At 35.4% G+C, this 23,349-nt stretch overlaps 1 protein-coding gene across 5 annotated transcripts in view; it reads left to right on the forward strand.

The window, feature by feature from the left end:
* Positions 1-8,242: 8,242 nt before the first annotated feature.
* Positions 8,243-23,349, forward strand: part of LOC135219353 (doublesex- and mab-3-related transcription factor 1-like) — a 409,902-nt gene continuing 394,795 nt past the window's right edge. For 2 of the 5 annotated variants that reach the window (XM_064256042.1, XM_064256043.1), the window contains exon 1: positions 8,293-8,654. Coding sequence is in view for 1 of the 5 variants with exons in the window: in XM_064256036.1 (XP_064112106.1) it covers positions 8,317-8,389 (73 nt within the window). In the remaining 4 variants the exon portion in view is untranslated. Of the gene's footprint in view, positions 8,655-23,349 lie in introns of all 5 variants that reach the window. The other 3 variants (XM_064256038.1, XM_064256037.1, XM_064256036.1) reach the window with 3 other exon arrangements.

The following is a 23,349-nucleotide window of genomic DNA, read 5'->3' on the forward strand; positions in this document are numbered from 1 at the left end:
AAATATTTCTTTTGGGGGTTCATTATCTAGGACTAATATTTCTTGGGGTGATATTAGGACTAATATTTTATTTGGGGTCATTATCTAGGACTAATATTCTGCAGGGTCCATTAATCAGGGGACAATATTCTTAGGGGTCATTATCTAGGACTAATTATTTCTTGGGGGTCATTATCTCGGACCAATATTTCTTCTTAGGGGTCATTATCTAGAACTAATATTTCTAAGGGGCCATTATCTAGGACTAATATTTCATAGGGGTCATTATCTAGGACAATAATTTCCATTTGGGAGCCTGCCCGATTTTAGGGGGTCATTCATTATCTAGGACTAATATTTCTTCTTAGGGGTCATTATCCAGGGACTAATATTTCTTAGGGGGCGGGGTCAATTAACCTAGGAACTAATAATTTCTTGGGGGTCAGTTATCCAGGACTAATATTTTCTTGGGGTCATTATCTAGGACTAATATTTCTTGAGGGTCCATTTAATTCTAGGACCAATATTTCTTGAGGGGTCATTACTTAAGGAACTAATATTTCGGTTAGGGGGTCATTATCCCAGGACTAATATTTCTTAGGGGTTCATTATCTAGGACTAATATTTTCTGGGGGTCATTATCTAGGACCAATATTTCTTAGGGGTCCATTTTGTTCCTAGGACTTAATATTTCTTATGGGGTGTTCCTTAATCGTAGGACTAATATTTCTTGGGGGTCATTATGATGACTCATATTTCTTAGGGGTCAGTTATCTACGGGACTAATATTTCTTAGGGTGGTTTTTTGGAGGACTAAATATTTCTTCAGGGTCATTATCTAGGAACTAATATTTTCTAGGGGTTCTATTATCTAGGACTAGTATTTCTTGGGGGGTCATTATCTAGGACTAAATTTATTTCATTGGGGGTCAGTTATATAGGAATAATAATTATTATATAGGGGTCAGTTTATCCAGGACTAATATTTCTTCTAGGGGTCATTATCTAGGGACTAATATTTGCTTGGGGCGGGTCATTATCTAAGGACTAATATTTCTTGGGGGCGTCATTTCTTGGACTAATATTTCTTAGGGGTCATTATCTATGGGACTAATAGTTTTCTTGGGGTCATTATCAAGGTGACTCATTATTATATAGGGGTGTCATTATCCAGGTCAATTAAATTTCTTGTGGGTCATTATCCAGGACTAACTATTTGCTTAGGGGTTATTAATCTAGGGTCTTAATATTTCTTAGTGGGTCATTATCTAGGACTAATATTTCTTGGGGGGTCAATTATCTAGGACAAATATTTCTTGGGGGTCATTCTTAGGTGTATCTTTCAAGTTCTTGGGGGTCATTATATTAGGGACTAATATTGTACTTGAGGGCGGTCATTAACTCTAGGACTAATATTACTTGAGGGTTCATATCTAGGACTAATATTTCTTGGTGGGTCATTATCTGGGGACTAATATTTCTTCTAGGGGTCAGTTATCTAGGTACTAATTATTTTCTTGGGGTTGGGTCATTATCTAGGGAACTTAAATTTCTTATTTCTTAGGGGTCATTAATCTAGGGACTAATATTTCTTGGGGTCAATTTCTAGGACTAATATTTTTTCTGGGAAGTCATTATCTAGGGGGGCGACTAATATTTCGTTGGGTCATTTCTCGGGAAGTGAATATTTTTCTGGGAGTCATTATCTAGGACATCAATAGTTCTTTGGGGTAATTTCTAGGGAAGACTAACTATTTCTTGGGGTCATTTTTCTAGGACTAATTTTTTCTGGGGGTCCGGTTTTCCTTTCTAGGATCTAAATATTCTTGTTCGTTAGGGGTCATTTTCTAGGAACTAATATTTTTCTGGGGAGTCAATTATTGTAGGACTAACTATTTCTTTGGGGTCATTTCTAGGGACTAATATTAACTTGGGGGTCATTATTGTAGGACTAATAATTTCTTTGGGGAATGTTTTCTAGGCGACTAATAATTTGCTTGGGGCGTCATTTACTATGGACTAAATTTCGGGGGTGGGGGCCATTTTCTAGGACCTAATATTTCCTTGGGGGTCATTATCTAAGGACAATAATTTCTTTTAGAGGTCATTTATCTTAGGAACTAAATTTATTTCTGGGGGTCATTTCTAGGACTAATTAGTTTATTTGGGGGTCATTATCTAGGACTAAATATTTCGTTAGGGGTAATTTATCTAGGACTAATTTTCTTTTGGGGGTCAATTTCTAAGGACTAAATTTATCTTGGGGGTTCAATCTCTAGGACTTATATTTTTTTTGGGGGTCATTTCTAGGACTAATATTTCTTAGAGGTCATTAATCTAGGGACTAATATTTCTTTGGGGGTCAATTTCTAGGACTCAATCTTTATTGGGGGTCATTATACTAGGAGACTAATATTTCTTAGGGGTTTCATTATCTAGGAAAAACTAATTTATTTCTTCAGAGGTCATTATTCTCAGGTACCCAAGTATTTCTTGGGGGTCATTTCTAGGACTAATATGTATTGGGGGTCATTATCTAGAAACTAATAGTTCTGGGGGTCAATTTCTAGGGAACTAATATTTTCTTGGGGGTCCATTATACTAGGACTAAATTTTATTTGGGGTCATTATCACTAGGGGACTCTAATTTCGGGGTATTATCTAGGACTAATATTTCTTGTGGGGTTCTTTTAGGGGAAAATTATTTCGTGGGGGGTCAATTTCTAGGGAACATAATATTTTTGTGGTCATTATCCGTTTCTAGACTAAGGGGTTCATTCTTAGAGGGTTCATTATCTAGGACTAATATTTCTTGGGGGTGGTCATTATCTAGGACTAATATTTCTTATAGGTCATCTCTAGGAATATTCTTAGGAGGTCATATCTAGGACTCATTTCTGGTGGGGTCATTCTAGGACTAATATTTTCTAGAGGGTCATTATCTAGGGACTAATTTTCTTGGGGTCATTTCTAGGCTAAATTTTTTCCTGGGAGTCATTATCTAGGACTAATAATTTCTTTGGGTAATTTCTAGGACTTAATATTTCTTGGGGTCCATTTCAGGACTAAATTTTTTCTGGGGTCATTTTCTTGGACTAATAATTTCTTGGGGTCTTTCTAGGACTAATATTTTTCTTTGGAGTCATTACTGGGGGACTAATATTTTTGGGGTCATTTCTAGGCTAATATTACGTGGGGGTCATTATGTAGGACTAATATTTCCTTTTTTTTTTTGGGGTAATTTTCTAGGGACTAAATTTCTTGGGGTAATTTCTAGGGACTAATTTTCTGGGGGTCATTTCTAGGACTAATATTTCTTGGGTCATTATCTTAAAGACTTAAATTTCTTAGGAAGGTTTACCTAGGACTAATATTTCTTGGGGGTCATTTCTAGGACTAATATTTATTGGGGGTCATTATCTAGGACTAATATTTCTTAGGGGTCATTATCTAGGACTAAATTTCGGGGTCATTTTCTAGGGATAATATTTCTTGTGGGTCTTATCTAGGACTTATATTTTTGGGGGTCCATTCTAGGACTAATATTTCTTAGAGGTCATTCTGGACTAATATTTCTTGGGGGTCATTTTCTAGGGACTAATTATTTATTGGGGGTTTCATTATCTAGGACTAATATTTCTTAGGGGTCATTATCTAGGACTAATATTTCTTAGAGGTCATTATCTAGGACCAATATTTCTTGGGGGTCATTTCTAGGACTAATATTTATTGGGGGTCATTATCTAGAACTAATATTTCTGGGGGTAATTTCTAGGACTAATATTTCTTGGGGGTCATTATCTAGGACTAATATTTTATGGGGTCATTATCTAGGACTAATATTTCTTAGGGGTTTAATTAATCTAAAAGGACTAATATTTCTTGGGGTTTTTTTTAGGACTAATATTTCGGGGGGTCCATTTCTAGGACTAATATTTTTGGGGGTCATTTCTCGGACTAATATTTCTTAGAGGTCATTATCTAGGACTAATATTTCTTGGTGGTCATTTCTAGGACTAATATTTCTTAGAGGTCATTATCTAGAATTAATTTTTCTTATGGGTCATTATCTCGCACTAATATTTCTGAATGGTCATTATCTAGGACTAATATTTCCATACTGTCTCCAGTACGGAAAAATCTAATTGCACTTGCAGCATTCTTTTGTTGTGGCAGAGAGATTTCTTGGCGAAATGCACTGATGAACCACCAAAGAACGCTTGACAGCAAGACCAGTGTCTCTTAATTTGAAAGGAGAGATAAGTGTTCTGTGATTACTATAAAAGCCTCTTAATTTCTGTTAAATTTGAAAAGGAAACATAAGAATCTGGTTTAGCTGCAGAAGCTATGGCAAATACAGGCTGAAATATATGAAGAAATTTTTAAAGATATTTGGTCAAATGTAAATTTTTCGATAGTAAACCTCGCAATTTCAACAGCACACAGGAGAGAAAAAAGGTTCAGTGCTAAAGTGTAACAATAATAAGTTTAAGATTAGAAAAATAAAGTATGAATGATAAAGATGAAAGGCGAGACAAGTCTAGGTTTATTTACAAGAGACAGAAGCGGATAAGGTCTGCTCGGGATGAATGCCAAAGAAAAAACAAATAAAATATGCGCCGAAGTTTCTGTACAGCGTATAATGCTGTATGAGCTGCGGTTCATGAAACTTTCAGCCACGGTCAGGTGGTGGCCTGTCCTATAGCGTTACCCGAAGCACGATCATGGTTAACTTTAACCTTAAATGAAAGAAATACTACTGAGACTAGAGGGTTGCAATTTGGAATGTTTGATGATTGGAGGGTGGATGATCAACATAGCAATTTGCAGCTCTCTAGCCTCAGTAATTGTTGGATTTGAGGGGGGACAGAATAAAAGTGCCTACGATCAGACAAATAACCATCTCAACAGAAACCAACTCTCCCCCCCCCACCCACCACAAAGCATGAATGGTAATAAGAGCCGGGATCAGTATGAATTTGTTTGTAAGAGACAGAAGTGGAATAGTGTTGATCGGAAAGAATGATAAAAAATAAATAAATAAATAAATAGATATATAAAAACAAGCCAATGGCCGTTTCAACATCCAAGCCAAATTTAATACAAGGGTGGTGATTATCGCTAAACTAAAATTCATTCAGCAGTAACCTTGGTTCGAAAAAAATATGAGGGAATCATCGACCAACTTCTGCAACCTAAGGACTCTCGAGATGCTGTTGCAGGGTGGCTATAGGACATTTTCTTGACAAATATTCCCTGAAACTGGATCAGTAAAGTACACCTCAAGAGGTACACCGTAGGCCTTACTTAAGGGTCTCTGCAGTGTCCCTCCGGCTTCTAGCTGCAACCTCTCTCATTTCTTTTACTGTACCTTCGATCACAGTCTCTTTCTAACAATTGTTTCGAAGTGCAACTGCGTAGTTTCATTCCTTTTACACCTTTTACACTTCCTTACTACCAAGTACCCTTTCAGCGCTGAATGACAATATAGGTTCTAGCCCTTGGCCTTGGGCCTTAATTCTATATCCTATCCTCTATTCTGGATCGGCAAAGGAGATCCTAAGGAGATAACGTAAGTCCTTAAGAAAAATAATACTCCTTTTCAACAAGTTAAAGAGTTCGCGTCTAGTCCTGAGTGACAGAACGAAAAAAGTCAACATAATCTTTGTATCCACCTATGCGGCGTGTTTAGTACAAGCCCGTTGGAGATTTTCCGTATAAGAATAAAAAAATTGTAAATATCATAAAAATAATGATCCCAAAAAATATTGTGAATTTTTCCTCTGTGACTTTATTACCGTCCACGAAAAATGAATGTGACTTGTTTCTTGCCCAAAATTATGGCTTTTTCCCTGTGACATTTTTTCCTGTGACTTGATTACCGGCCACCAAACAGAACCATGTTCAGTCAGCACCTTCTCGTCTAAAATAATGAGAAACAACTCTGACAATCACAGTGGACTTAAAAGGGCGTATTTCCGTTCATGCTTCTTCCATCCTTGTGTAAAATCTAAATTTCATCTATTCCATATCGTAGCAAAGTTAACATACGCATTCATGTACACTCATGGTTCGTAAGTAATTATAATTCATGCGTATCGTGTGTGTGTGTGTGTGGTGTGTGTGTGTGTGTGAGAGAGAGAGAGAGAGAGAGAGAGAGAGAGAGAGAGAGAGAGAGAGAGAGATCATTCTACCCAGGACAATTAAAACCAAACTGGTTGACTGGCATGCTAAGAAATCAGTGTTGTCTACGAAAGAAAAAATGGCAAATCTAATTGAACAATAAATCAACGAACTAGAAAATCATCAAGAACCGAGATGGAAATGTCGTCCAATTAATATATCTTAATTTAAAAGGAAATCAATGAAAAAAAGGCCTAAAAATTCAAACATGGAATTGGTCGGGTAGCCTAGTCCTGGCAGAAAGAGCAAATACATAGTAGAGGCCGCGTTCACTTCCGATTATTTCGCAACGAACGGAATCAAAAGACTTCACGCGAACGTTTTCCCGTTTCGCGGAATAATAATAATAATAATAATAATAATAATAATAATAATAATAATAAGAAGAAGAAGAAGAAGAATTCGTATTCGAAGCTCGTATAATTCTCGACTCTACATCTTCCCCGAGCATCGTTCAGGCACTGGCCGACTGAACGCACTCTTAATAAGCGTTGAATCGCGCCTGTGACATGGCGAGCTGGCGAAGAAACAAGACTCAGACAGACAAGACAAGACATGACGACGGACATCACCTCGGGCTTTCTGTGGGCGGGGCATAGCAATTGATTCCGGTGAACAATGCCTGCTAGGGTGCAAATCACCATAGGAACACGGCGGGACGAGAGAGAGAGAGAGAGAGAGAGAGAGAGATTTATTCCGTTAACCCTTAATCACTCAAATATTGCCTGATGTCTCCAGCGGTTGTTTGCATCAAATAAAAAGACAAACAAAACAAAACTAGTGCAAATAGTGGAAAGTCAAAGCTTGCGAGACGATAATCAACCCCCAACATTGCACATTCTTAAAATTAATAAAATTATTGAAAATGATTACAATAACTATCAACTGTCCATCAGCAATCAATCAAAATTAAACATGTTTTCATAAAACTGATTGAACAAGAGGACACACACACATACACGCACGCACACACAGATATACATAGTATATCTTTTAATCGGAAAAAATTATACTCCTCATCAGAGGGAGAGACACACAATCCACCACATTTTAAAAAAAAGTACTTGCAAATGAACGCGACCAGTATATCAACAGTGAGTAAATGAATAAACGAAAATTCAAGAATGAATAAGCAGCCGGCATGACCAATATGTGTCATAACGGTGTTGAAAAACTTACCTCGAATTTTCAAATTCCACTTTCCCTATCCAGTTTCAAAAACAAGAAGAAAAAAAAAAGGCGGGGGAGGGGGAGCGGTTTCTAAAACAATCTGCGACGCTTAAAATGAAAATCTTTAAAACGTCTTATCTGAGAGGAGCGAAAATCCCAAAAGCAGCGGCGCTAAAAGCGCGAAACGAGAGAGAGAGAGAGAGAGTGAGAGAGAGAGAGAGAGAGAGAGAGCGAGCAAAAAAGAGCAACGGAGGAAAAAAAAAGTGAAGGTGAGGTGAGCCTAGCAACAGCAGCGCGTAAGAGGGTAATATTCAACCCAGCTCGTGCCCTGTTTCTAAAAGCACGAACCACCTTCCTAAAACACCCACACGAACACAACTACAACAACAACAACAGCAAGAGCAGCAGGAACAACAACGAGTCAAAAACCTTTCCCCCAATTAGCAATGAAATAAAACGTAAAATTTGACGCCGTAACGCATACAGATGAGTGTACTGTAAAGGCCCTGCAAATTCAGAAATTTACTTACCTTCCAAAACGCGGTAATTAGAGAGAGAGAGAGAGAGAGAGAGAGAGAGAGAGAGAGAGAGAGAGAGAGAGAGAGAGAGGACAGGCTTTTCAAATAATTTCGCATCAAAGAAATAATATTGGCTATCCTCGTATAAGCAAAAGTTGAGGTGAGGGGACGGGTGGTGTGGATGGATAGTGGGTGACGTCCGGTGGGGGTGGGGGTGGTCCCCCCTCCCCCTTATCTGGAGGAGAATCACAGGGGGTAGCAACCGCGGCTGAGGCAGTTACTGCACGAGACATGAGAGGAGGGTCCGAGACTCCGGATGGGGAGGGGCTGGGGCTGGGATGTTGGGAGGGGGTGGGGTGGAGGGTAGCTGGGGAGGACGGACTGACAGAGGAGACTGGTTGGGGGGGTGAGTAAGAGCGGAGGTGGAGGAAAGCACAACTCAGATCATATGCAGTGTTCGTTTGGGATGAATACGGAGGTGGTGTTGCCGGTCGCTCTCAGGCTGCAACAACACACTCGCTCGCACGCTGCTGGTGGTGGTTAGTGAGACCCTCATTCTTAGAAGTTCTCTTCCTTTGCTGTTGTTCTTATAGATATTCCCCACAAGATCCAATGCACTCATATTATAGTTTATACATGTCCATGTAGACTAACCTTACTGATATGACTTATCACAGTTATGAACTAGTGTAGTAGGTTGTGATATATTAAGTGTATATACTTCTAACTAGTGTGTCTATGTATTCGAGACTTTTACTTAAGTTCAAGTCATTGTTGCACTGCACCCATCAGCTCTTCAGTAAGGTAAGTTCACAAACTAGTTGTAGTTTAAATAATTCAATTGTTATTCCTGTACTTATTACAAAATAGCTATGTATGGATGCATGTATATTTTGCAATTGAAATATATAGATATATAGGAATATGTATTTATATATGGATTAGATAATAGAAGAATGTAAATCCTTAAAGATATGCTTTTAATATGTATAGATGTAGTACATGTATAAGAATGCACACATGCCATATATATATATGTATATATATATATATATATATATATACTATATATATATAAATATATATATATATATATATATATATAATATATATATAAATGTAATATGCATGCATGAAGTCCAAGCAAACCGTGAAAAATTGTAAAATTGTCCTTAAAAAGCCTTTAATTCTCGAATGGAGAAATTCTATAAAATTAATTGTTTTCGTCACAAAAAAAAAAAAAATGTAAATTTCAATCAGTAAGCAACAAATAGTTGAACCTAAAATCGGAATTTCTTTTTCTGTCAAAACTAATCTTGTTGGCGAATCTATAATCACAATATCTGCCATGATTAAAAGTCGATGAGGAATTAAAAAAAAAAGGGTAAAATAAAATTGAATCTGATTAATATTATTTATTGGTCGTGAATTCAGACTCGACGACGATGGGACGGCTCCTCAGGTCTTCTGCTTTTTTATGCCGCTGTTATCAGGACACAATTATTCATATTTGATGTTTTGCTTTTAATATCTCTTTTTCCGATCTGTGTTGTCATTGACAGCAACTCATGATCCTTGTTATTACATCTTTTACCTACGCATTAACCATGATTCATTTTTATGAGTTCCGTGAGTTCGCGGTACTCACGAGGAAATAGCCCGAAAAAAAAAAAAAAAAAAATTTAACGAATGATTAATAATTGGGGTGTACACGTAGATGGGCTGACTTTTTTGGTGAGACGTTGTCCAGTTACAACTTTTAGATGTTTTATGTAGATATTTCAAAACTGATTGAATTTCAATCTTATCTTCACAACAGCTATTTTTTAGAGCGCTTTGCCTGTCGTTGATGTACCTGAAAATTCAACAAAATGGGTTGTTGAATTAACTGAATCGATCTTATCTTCTCAAACGCATTTTTTTTTTCAGTGCTTTGCCGGTCTTTGTTGTAGTTTAAAATTCAGCAAAATGGATTGTTGATTGAAATACATTAACTGAATCGACCTTATCTTCTCAAATGCTAATTTTTTCAATTTTTCAGCGCTTTGCCGGTCGACGTTGCCGTAGTTTACAATTCAACAAAATGGATTGTTGATGGAAATATATCAAGTGAATCGTGAACATTTTCCTTTATAAGTTATCATATTTCAGTGCCGTTGCCCTTTACACCAACGTCTTAAAATTATTGCCCATTAGATCAACGTTAAATAAAAATGTTTAAAAAATTCAGTCATTCGCCAGCTTGTTGATTTCAGTGTAGTACCTATCAGTCGTTTCTCTACATCCATTTATCTTTCTTAAATTTAAGTCCAAATTTCCTTGTGCTTAACGAATCTAGCATAGGCCTCAAAATCAACTGATAGATTAATGTTTAACGAATCTAGCATAGGCCTCAAATCAAACTGATAGATTAATGTATCTACAACTCCTGACATGAGAGGTTTTCGATTCCGTCTCTGTTAAGAGAATTGCGTCATCCTGATTCACGACTTCGAAGACTTCACGGAAAATCTACAAAATGATTATTTTAAGAAAACTGGAATAATAAGTTCCTTATAGCCGTGTGTCAGAGGAAATCGGACTTCTGCATGGTCATGGTGATCAAGTCCGGAGAGAGAGAGAGAGAGAGAGAGAGAGAGAGAGAGAGAGAGAGAGAGAGGGGTTTAATGTGGAAGAAAGTCTTATAAAAATTACTGTGTTTTCCTTTTGATAGTCAACCTCCTAACTGAAGTACATGTTTGCCTTTTTAACCTTAACCATGGTCGCTCTACACCATATATATATTACATAAATACACACACACACACACACACACACACACACACATATATATATATATATTATATATATAATTATATATATTATAAATATAATATATATAGATACATTATATGTAATTTTATTCAATCTATTTTAGGTACCTTGACTGAAAAATATTATGTAATTGCTTTCTTTTGAATAGAAACGTCAAAGTGGTCAAATAAATTTTTCCTGTGTTAAGCTTGCTGTATATGAAGTATATATATATATATAATATATATATATATATATATATATATATATATATATATTATATTATATATATTAGTATTTATATATATATATATATATAAATATAATATACACACACACAAACAGCAAGCGTAGAGCCATGAAAATTTTATTTTGCTACTATGAAGTTACTGTTCAGAACAACCACATAATATTTTTCAATCAAGGGAAATAAAAAAATAAATAAAAAGCTAAAACGTGTCTTTCAAATTACAGAGGTTCATCCTCCGACGCAGGGATTGGTTCTAACATGATTTATTATATACTGACATAATACTGTATCTAATATATATATACAGTACATAACAAATATATTAGAACCAATCCCTGCGTCGGAGGATGAACCTCTGTAATTTGAAAGACACGTTTTAGCTTTTTATTTTTCTTTATTTCCCTTGATTGAAAAAATATTATGTGGTTGTTCTGAACAGTAACTTCATAGTAGGAAAATAAAATTTTCATGGCTCTACGCTTGCTGTTTGTATATATATATATATATATATATATATATATATATATATATATATATATATATATATATATATAACTTCATATACAGCAATCTAGACACATGAAAAATTGATTTGACCACTTTGACGTTTCTATGCAAAAGAAAGCAATTACATAATATTTTTCAGTCAAGGTACCTAAAATAGATTGAATAAAAATTAGGACACGTCTTTGAAAAGAGGTTCCATCCGACCCAGAGCCTGGGGCCAACAAACATTAACAAAATTAATTCTGAAATGCGACCCTTATCGTTCATAAGTTCGTCGAATGTTAGGATGGTATTTTAAAATTGATGCATACAGCGCTTGGTTATGCAAATAACTTTTAACACACTCAAAAGTAACTGCCACGAATTTTTTTTATTTTTCAACATGGTTGCTTCAGGGCTACGCTGAAGGGCTACGCTGACATCGCATAAGGAACAAATGAGAGGTGAAGAAAAAAACTTCATTAATTTTTTTTATCTGCATATTTCCACTTCTGACTCCTAACTTATACAAACAAACGAACTCCTAACTTCTTGATATTTTCGCTTACTCGGGGAGTAAGCCTACAAACTACGTTGCTGTTCTTGCCGTTCCTGTTCTTGTTGGGGGTTAGGAACGGTCTATGGAAAAGCCTAAAGGGTCTGAAAAGGGTTTCGCATCGAGTTAAAAATACAGCAATTTTAGGATAGGATATTCCTGATTTATTTATTAGAATGAAAATGTAAGAAAATAATTAACGTGCATGTTAAACTGTACAGAACAATTATTTATAATAAAATATAGCGTATATTTTAATGTTCGTTGGTGAAACAACGCGCTATTTGACTGTAGACTTTAGCATGCGCCCCGAGTAAGCTGGAGGTCGGATCACACTTGTTTTGTATTTGTCATTTTTATTACGGGCATTTTATCCAGCAGAAGTTAGCTATTTCAGTCCTTTATCTCCGATTAGACTTGCTCTGTAAGAATGTGTGAATATTTTGAGTAATGAACTGCATAAATCACTCCATTTCAGTGTCGCATGCTAAGCTAAGGTATGGAAATGTACGAAGCAGACGTTCTCGTAAGAATGAAATGGGAGCGATACATTTTGAATAAGATAGTATTTTGATATATTCGAACGTACATCAAACTTCTTACTCAATTGCAAAACTTTTTGGGTACTTCCCTCTTGCGGCAAAGCAACTATTCCAAAATTTATAAAGTATCGGGAGCAGAATTATATATATATATATATATATATATATCTATATATATATATATATATATATATATATATATATATATATATATACATATATATACATATATGTATAGTATATATATATATATATCTATATATATATATATATATATATCAATATACATATATATATACAATATATATATATATATAATATATATATATATATCATATATATATATATATTATATATACAGTATATACATATATATATATATATATATATATATATATATATATATATATATATATATATAGTATATATAAATAATATAAATATATATAAAAATATGTATAAAATTATTATATTATATGATGTATATATATATATTTATATATATATATATTATATATATACAATGTATATACATATATACATATATATATATATATATATATATATATATATATAATATATATATATATATATATATATATACGTATATATATAATATATAATATATATAAAATTATATAATATGTATGTATGTATATATATAATATATATATATATATATATATATATATATATATATATATATAATATTAATATATATATATATGCCTTCAGTGATTAGAGACGGTAGTTCACCTCTGTCATAGATATATCTATGAGTAGCTAAGTAAAAAAACCATCAAGTGTTACTCGTAGTATAGGTAGTACCATCAGCGCGCTTCACACGGCGCACTGAAGGCATTACTTAAGGTTCTTTGCAAGAGTCCCTTCGGCCCCTAGCTGCAACTTCTTTCATTCCATTTACTGTACCTCTGTTCATATTCTGTTTCTTCCTTCTAGCTATCCACCCTCTCCTAACAATTGTTTCATAGTACAACTGGGTGGTTTTTCCTCCTGGTACACCTCTTAAACCTTTTTACTGCCAATTTCCCTTTCAGCGCTGGATAACCACATCGGTCCCAACGCTTGGCGTATGGCCTAAATTACATATTCCCTCCCTCTATAACTATCAATGCCACTGATGAACAGACCTAGAAATGGCACCCGCTGGCATGCTGTATTTCTTACGGAAATATTCCCGCGTGTATTTGAATCTTTCGCGCAATGCCAATTACGTCCTGGACAGCTCCAATGAACTCCCACGCGACTCGAGGGAAAAAGAAAGAAAGAAAAAAAAAACATCCCAGATGTGGAGACCCAAGAAAAAATTGAAAATAAGTTTTTTTTTGTTAGTTGTTGATTGGCTGAGTATTATGCACTCCGGTGACTTTATTATAATTTTTCATATGCCGAATGTTACCGCTGCCACTGACAATTGATTAAAAATCTGACTTTGGTATTATACATACACACAATATATATATATATATTATATATATATATATATATATATATATATATATATATAATATATATATATATTATATGTATTTATATATATACACAGAGAGAGAGAGATTTATTATGCAGTATAGAAAAATTTGCAGTGCATCTGCATATTTTTCTCATTGGTAGGTAACAGTTCGAGAGCTAAATCCCGAGCGCGGCTAAACTTAAGAAATATTTCTCTTCAGTCGTCGTCCTACGAATGCCCATTGCTGCGTTATTTCGAGGCTGGATTGTTGTAGTCAACTGCAAAACGATAAAGGTTCAAGGGCCAACATGACGAGGTTGAGTTAGACGGGAACTGATATTCCTACAAATTACCATAAAAAATGATTTTGATCCAAAATAAAATCTCCAGAGAAATATGAATTAAAGTAAAATATATTGCCCATCTCAAGCTTACTTGCGCAGCCTATAGAACGCTGAAATATGAGGATGCAAGTAAGAGGTATTTCATAATTTGCTCATTTAAGAAATATATCTCATTGGATGGTTATTTACAGCTATTTTTCGCGCTCAATTTGCGTCTTCTCTAGACGCGAAAAATGATCGAGTATCTCAGTATATCTTGAAAAGCAAAAATTAGAAGCGTCATAGCGAAAAAATAACAGTTTCTATTCTTTGTATTCTTTCCATCTGAAACATTCTTTACAGCTACAGTAATATGCATAAATGGATATTTAAATTATGCGCTACAAAATTCTAATAAACTTATTTCTAACCATATTTGTAGTTCATTGCTACCGTTATTTTGTGCTTGCAGTAAACGTATAGCATGCTAAAAATGAGCGTCATGCCCTACTGTTTATCATGAGGGTCACTTATATATAAAAAACTGTAGCATATACCATAGAGTCAAGTCAGCTGATCGTATTTAGTTTTACTTACCTTTTTCTGAATAATATTTAACATTCAGGAAGCACTGTTAATTTTACTACTACTACTACTACTACTACTACTACTACTACTACTACTACTACTATTATTATTATTATTTTTCTTCTTTTTGTCTATCACAGTCCTCCAATTCGACTGGGTGTTATTTATAGTGTGGGGTTCCGGGTTGCGTCCTGCCTCCTTAGGAGTCCATCACTTTTCTTACTATGTGCGCCGTTTCTAGGATCACACTCTTCTGCATGGGTCCTGGAGTTACTTCAGCCTCTAGTTTATGTTTATTATTATTATTATTATTATTATTATTATTATTATTATTATTATTATTTCAAGGCTTTTGATTTGTGGTCAAGTACATAACGTGGGTTTGTTAGAATCGCCTTCAGGAATTATACTAAAAGTTTTGTACTTTACAAAACTATTTAAAGTTAAGGTTGACTGGCAGGCAGAAATACAATAATGAATATGATGAAAAATGAGACCATTGCTTGCGTACTGAATCTCGATTTGTCGTCAGAGAAGACTTATCAGGCGCGCGAGTGCATTTTTTATTTCTATAACAATTTGTCAAGACGTAATCCACGAGAAATGGTCATATTTATCTTCATCATTGGAGAAAGTAATTGTTTTCCACAGTCTTCATTACAGGAAATACTAAATCAGGACTCTATGGTATGAATTAAAAACTGTCGCGGGAATTTTTTGGTCTCGTTCACATCATTTCTTTTATTCAGTAGATTTTCTCATAAACCTGAAATATCTCTGAGTTTCTAATTTCTCTTCAGCTTCCTCGCACAAAAAATTCTCTGCGAGGCGGGTGGTGCCGTCAGTGCACCTCACGGGGTGCCCTGTATGCATTACTGACTGTTGTTTTTTTTTGCAGCGTTCCTTCGGCCCCTATATAGCCGCAAACCCCTTTTACTCCTTTCATTGACCCTCCATTCATACCTTTCTTCCATTTCGCTATCCAGCCGCACCTAACAATGATTTCATAGTGCAATTGCTTTGGAGTTTTCATCTCATTACACCTTTTAAACGTACCTCCTTTCAATTTTCTTTCCGGCGATGAATGACCTCATAGGTCCCAGTGCTTGGCCTTTGACCTAAAGTCTCCATAATCCTCCCCACAAAAATGACAGGGACAAGAATCGCTCGGAACAGAAACGGGACCATCTGTGCGATCTCATTCTTGGTGTTTCAGTTTCTTGGATCTTTGTGCAAAGAAACTGGGATGGAAAAGTCCATCATAAAGGAGAAATGGATCTCTCCTAGAAAGTGACCGCCTAGGGTTTTCGGGGGTCGTTATCTAGGACTAATATTTCTTTTGGGGGTCATTATCTTTCCTATATTTACAGTATTTTCTTTGTGTTTTTAATGGTTAGCCCAACGGACTTGTACTAAACTCGCCACAAAGGTGGGTACATACTGGGTTAAAAGAAATTCCCCAACGCGCTTGTACTAAACTTGCCGCAAAGCTGGATACATACCAGGTTAAAAAAAACCCCAATGGGTTTGTACTAACCACGCTGCAAAGGTGGATGCATACCGGGGAGAAAAAAATCCCCAATGGGCTTGTACTAAACATGCCACACAGGTGGATACATAATGGGTTTGTACTAAATACAACACAGTGGTGGTTACATACGGGGTTAAAAAAAATTCCCCATTGGACTTGTACTAAAAACGCCGCAAAGATGGATACATACCGGGTTAAAAAACAATCCCAAATGGGTTCGTGTTAAACATGCCACAGAGGTTGGTACATACTGGGTTAAAAAAATCCCCAATAGGTTTGTACTTAACACCCCGCAAAGGTAGATACATACTGGGTTAAAATAAATTCCCCTGTGCGTTTGTACTAAACACGCCGCAAAGATGTATACAACCAGGTTAAAAATAATCTCCAATGGGTTTGTACTAAACACGCCGCACATTTGGGTACATACCGGGTTAAAAAAAAATCCCCAACGGATTTGTACTAAACAGGCCGTAAAGGTGGATACTTACCGGATTAAAACCCGTGCATGGGGGTTACTATTTAGGAAAGACGCTAGTTGTTTTAAGTGGAAAAATTTACTGAATAAGAGTGCTGTAAAAAAAAAAAAATTAAATAAATTTTGTACACAATGAAAAATATGTGGCTTGAAAAACATTATTTGTATTTCAACTGTACCACGTGGTCTATTAATATATTATATAATGAAGACTAAAAAAGAAGCGGGGATCTGGTGTTTTTTCTTGTGTACTGGATCGTGATAAGTGATCAGAAATACACTTAAATCCACGTTCAACGCATTTCTAAATATATATATATCAATACTGAATACGCGAAGGGAATCTTTCCTATAGATTGTGACTCCCAAGGGGTTTTGGGGATCCTTATGTAGGACTAATATTTATGATATATACAGTCGTTTGTTTGTTTTTACAGTAATCCCCGACGGTACTAGAGGGTCTGACTTGCCATAAAAAAAATGTAATGTTGTTACACCCCTTTCATGTGTTACGCGTCAGTCAGTCAGGTTCTTTTCGGCAGACCATGTAATTTACCAGGCAATAATTTTAACCAGTCATACACCTATTCGAAAATATATATTTCACCTCTCCGTACTTCCAACATTTTATTCTTCAGGCCAGTGTTTCTCATGGCCGCTCATCTTGCCGGTTCTAAGAGTTAAAAAAAACCCCATTATCTTATATATATATATATATATATATATATATATATATATTTATATATATATATGTGTGTGTGTGTGTTTGTGTGTGTATGTGTGTGTGTGTGTGTGTGTATCATTACATATGATATATATATATATTATATATTATATATTATATATATATATATATCTATTAATATTTATTATATTATAGCATCTTTAGTTATATATATACGATATATATAAATAATATATAATTAATATTTATATATACTTAATAATATATATACAGAAGCTAGGTACTATGTCGTACTTCTAGGTAAATGGGGATATAATCCACAACATGATGTTAGAATCCTCCTATAGTTGTATTATAATTATATATTTCCTACGAAATTATATATTTTAAAAATATGTAAGGATTTTACGATTAATTGTGGATTATAATCCTTATATATATAATATATATAGATATAATAATATATATTTCTTAAGAAATATATATTTTTATATAAATATGTAAGGATTTTACATAATTGTGGATTATACCCTCCCTATAATATAGATTATATATATATATATATATATTATATATAATATATTATATATATTTATATATAATCAAATTCACCTACATTCTTTCCAATGTCCAAGGCTATAAAAGTATCTTTCCATATACATTTAACGTTTCCCACGTTGATTTTATTACCATGGGCCTTTTGCATTCTTATAAATATCAGATTATTACAATAAAAAATCACGATTATGCATTTTGTATAGCCTCATCTATTCTTCAGTTTCGTTGCATCGGTTTTTTTTTTTTTTTTTTTTTTTTACGCCGGTTTCCTCGTATTCTCAACACCGTCATAGCGAAACAAGACTTGACAATAAAGCTCGATAATATCATATACCTGGTTGTATTAAGTCTTGGGGGGGGGGGGGGGTGAGCCACCTCATGCGGTGCACTGTGGGCATTACGTAATGTTGTTTGCAGCGAGCCCTCGGCCCGTAGATGCAATTCCTTCCGTTCCTTTTACTGTGCCTCCGTTCATACTCTCTTTCTTCTATCTGCCTTTCCACCCTCTCCTGACAGCTAATTCAGAGTGTAACTGCTTTGAGGTTTTCCTCCTGTTACACCTTTCAGCCGGTGGTCCGAAGTTCGATCCTCGGCTCGGCCAACGCGGAACCAGGAGAGTTTATTTCTGGTGATAGAAATTCATTTCTCGATACAATGTTGTTCGGATCCTACAATAAGCTGTAGGTCCCGTTGCTAGGTAACCAATTGGTTCCTAGTCACGTAAAAATATATCTAATCCTTCGGGCCAGCCCTTGGAGAGCTGTTCAACAGCTCAGTGGTCTGGTAAAACTAAGATATACTTAACTTACACCTTTCAGACCTTCACTGTCAGTTTCCGTTTCAGCACTGACCTCATAGGTCCCAGTGCTTGGCTTTTGGCCTCAAATTCTCTATATTGATTAAGTATGGGAAAAAGAGTGTCACCTAAGATGGCTCAAGCCCCTACAGCCAGGGGCCGGTGGGGGGGTGGCCGAAGAGAGAGAGAGACTTGCGAAAAGCTGTAGGCGTTAATGTGGTCGCCTAGATGCCTCGCCTTGAGTGATGAAATTCAGTCTGTCACTTCTGGCGGCGCTTTGTTTGTTCAGCTCACATCACTGTATGTTCTTCGGTGTCCTGTCGGATATGGTAAGCTTTCGTCATCGTGCCAGACATCAGGGCTGTGCCAGCTTGTTATTCGTCTCCATCAGGAATATTGCTCCTGTTTCGGTTCACTCGTCTCTATTTCGAATATTGCTCCTGTTTTAGCTCACTCATCTTCATTTGGATCATTGCTCCTGTTTTAGATCGCTCGTCTCCATTTGGAATATTGCTCCTGTTTAGCTCATATTGCTCCTGTTTAGTTCACTCGTCTCCATTTGGAATATTGCCTTTTTTTAGCTCGCTCGTCTCCATGAGGAATACTTCTCCTGTTTTAGCTCACTCGTCTCCATTTGGATTATTGCTCCTGTTTTAGATCGCTCGTCTCCATTTGGAATATTGCTCCTGTTTTAGCTCGCTCGTGTCCATGAGGAATACGACTCCTGTTTTAGCTCGCTCGTCTCCATTTTGGTATACTGCTCTCGATTGTTTTTAGTTTTTTGTTGTTGTTGTTAGATCGGCCCCTCAGCTCTTTCTCTAAGTGCAAGATCTTATATCCTTGCGATATTCCGACAAACACCCACATACAATCTTTACGCTATAACCTCAAGTATATATTTATGGAAATTCCTTATTTCTTTAAACTTGCCTGTAATTTATGTCTCCCCTTAGTAGAGAATATGATTTGAAAGAGAAGCGAAATCTAATGAATTTGTACCTTGCTACATCGAACACCGTTTCTACTAGAATGAACTCAGACATTATATTGTTACAGCATTGTAGCATTATATAAATGATTCGCTCCAAAATACGGAGGACGAAATATTTCGCTTAATACATTAGAGAAATAGCTTTTGAACGCAAAAGAAAACAATTTAATTCGTTCACAATTTTTATATATATATATATTATATATATATATATATATATATATATATATATATATATATATATATATATATATATATATATATATATGTTATACATTATGTAATATATGTGATATATACACATATATACATGAAAAAATATATATATCGTGCATAAATCTATGTATATTTTTAATTTCTACGATGTACCAATTTGTCTGATATTTATATATATATATATATATATATATATATATATATATATATATATATATATATATATATCTATATATATATATATCATATATATCATATAATATAATCTATATATATACTATATATATATATATATATATATACTTACATATATATATGCAATTACAATTGTTATACCCCTGAAATTAAAATACATAAAAATTATGAGCGATATACTCTCAATGAAGACCGGAAAACGCTCTTACCCAAGTAAGGTTCGTGTGCAGCCTTTAGAGCAAATCTAATAGACTTGAAAGTCCGCTGTTGTTGACGCAAGAGTTGTGCCACAACACCGACCTTTACCTTTACTCCAACCACAACCAACGCTGTCGTCGAGGCTGAGGATTGCTGGTAATTAGAGAAAAACAAAAATCAAATGTAAATGACAAGTCACTTCGCTCTGTCGCCCCAAGTGTGTGTGATCTTTGACCGGCGAAGTGCTATTTATGTTCGCTAATGATTCCGGTTAGTTCTAGTTTTTTCTTACCGTCCAAGGTCAATAAGCTCAAGTGAATCGAGAATTCCTTTAATGTCTTTCTAATGACTCATTTCGGGTCACTGTCGCTCTCACCGCTTTTTGCGACAGCTTTCTCTACAAGGAGACGACATGTATCTATTTTCAACTTCCTTCCACAGTTTCACAGCCTAATTGAGAGGCCACGGGAAAAGCCAAAAACTAAATTCAAGTCAAACAAAACCTCCTGCTTCAATTGATAATGTTTACACTGTTCCACCAACTTACGACACAAATAAACTTACGGTACATTCCACGAAACACACAAAAGTCGGCACGTACGTTGGTACACATTCTAGTAATGAACACAAAACGTTTTCTCTCTGTGGAACATAACAATAGCTTTCCAGTCACGTACTCCGAGGTGCTAGTAATCCTATCAATTTCACACAATTCTTCAATTAGTCTTGCGGGTAACTTATCATAACTAAACTTGACGTTCTAAAACGTATTTAGCTCTTATCTCTGTCCCCTCACTGAATCTAGAATTATGCCAAAGGCCAAGCTCTGGGACCTATGAAGTCATTCAGCACTGAAACGGAAATTCACAACAAAAGGTTTAGGCGTAATTTTCCTCGCAGCTGCGCTATGACACAATTGTTAGGAGAGGCTGGAGAGTAAGATGGAAGAAAGAGGATACGAACGGAGGTACATTAAAAGGAATGATAAGGGTTGCAGCTCGGGGCCGAAGGGACGCTGCAAGGAACCCTAAGTAACGCCTACAGTGCACCGGGTGAAGTGCACTGATGGCACTAACCCTGTACAGATCATGAACCAACAACGATATAATCTTACCGGCAAACAAAATCAACTGGCTGAGCTCTAGACAGGAATATGGAGCTCAAGACGAGAAGGTAGGAATAATGTAATCTGGCGATATCTACTGGAGTGAATGGAAATGGGAAGAAAAAAGCTATAGCATCATCATTAATCATTTTCTTTTTCTTTAGACGAAAGGGACAGCGAATGCGTCTGACGCAAGTCAGTGCATCGGCAAAGGGGGTTAGTAGTCAAGTTCAAGGACGGGATGGTTCAGGTGGAGACATAAGGACTTAACCTGCCAATCCTGTTTTTATCCAGGGCGTAGAACATTTGAAGCAACTGGAAAGGTTTATATATATATATATATATATATATATATATATATATATATATATATATATATATGTGTGTGTGTGTGTGTGTGTGTGTGTGTGTATGTGCACGCTTAAAATCACCCAGAACATGAGATGTATAAATATATGTATATATATATATATATATATATATATATATATATATATATATATATATATATATATATGTATATTAATATAAACGCAGATGTGCCACATGAATATTATAAGGAAACGCAGGGTAAAAATCCTATCCAGATTTACCTTTGGCATTTCTGAGACACTTTCAATAAGGCCGATACATATTGGTAGAAATCTAACCTATGAATGCTCAAGTGACGGCATAGACAAACAAGCAGCCGGAAAAGTTATCCACACATGATAAGTCGACAAAATTGGATTGATTCATTATAATGTAATGTTCTCCGGCTCGGGATAACTAAGGTTACTGACGCCAACATCATTTAAAAATAACAAAATCAATATGAATAAAAAAAGTGGAAGGAATAATGGAGCCATTAACGAGTGAGGTCAGTATTCTACCAGTCTAGTTCTCCTTGGCGTGTGGGCTCACGCTCTGGGCCAAGGATAAACCCTTATTAAAATCTAAACATTTTACACATTTCTTTTGAGACAAATGAGTCCAGTCGGTACATTTCGGGATGGATATTCAAATTCTCACAAAACCTTCCAATAATCAAACTGGGTTTGATAAAGCCTTTTCCTCCAATACACTCATGAAATCAACTATTCTTTTAGCACCTGTGAAATTGGTGGCATGATGCATTTAACACAATCGAAAATTGCACCGCTCTTCGGTTTGTATACTGTAATTTATTTTTCATGCCGTTTCATTAGCTTTTCCATTGATTTTGCCTTTTCGACCAACATGAAAGTTCCCACAAGAATTAACGTGTGATTTGATATTCACATCATTTTGCGGTGTAAGGAGAGTTCTTTATTAGTGCTTCTTTTTTAGTGTATTTGTTCGTAAAAGTTACATTACCTCCAAAATTCTTTAGTAGATGGGAAAATTTCAGAAATAATTATTATATGGTGCTGTTAGCAAGTTTCTTTTTGTTGTCAGTTCCTTTGTTGTTACTGTAAAAGGCCTTTGTTTTGACGCTCATATTGCATTGTCTTATACAGATTCATTACGTCCATTTCATCGTCAATGTATTAAAGCCTTCTTGTAAGTAATGCTCTTTAATGCTCACACAAACATGGATGAACAAACTGATTTCTTAACTTCACTGACTTCACCAGAATAAAGAAAGATGTACGTCAGCAGAAATAAATACGGGCAGGTTTTCTGTATGCACTGTTTAAACCTATTTCTTGTTCTCTGTATTGGCCACTAATCCCACAACCACCTCCAAAAAATGGTAGGCTATCATCCTTTTCC

The sequence above is a fragment of the Macrobrachium nipponense genome, chromosome 1 (genome assembly GCF_015104395.2).
Source record: "Macrobrachium nipponense isolate FS-2020 chromosome 1, ASM1510439v2, whole genome shotgun sequence".
Taxonomy (NCBI): domain Eukaryota; kingdom Metazoa; phylum Arthropoda; class Malacostraca; order Decapoda; family Palaemonidae; genus Macrobrachium; species Macrobrachium nipponense.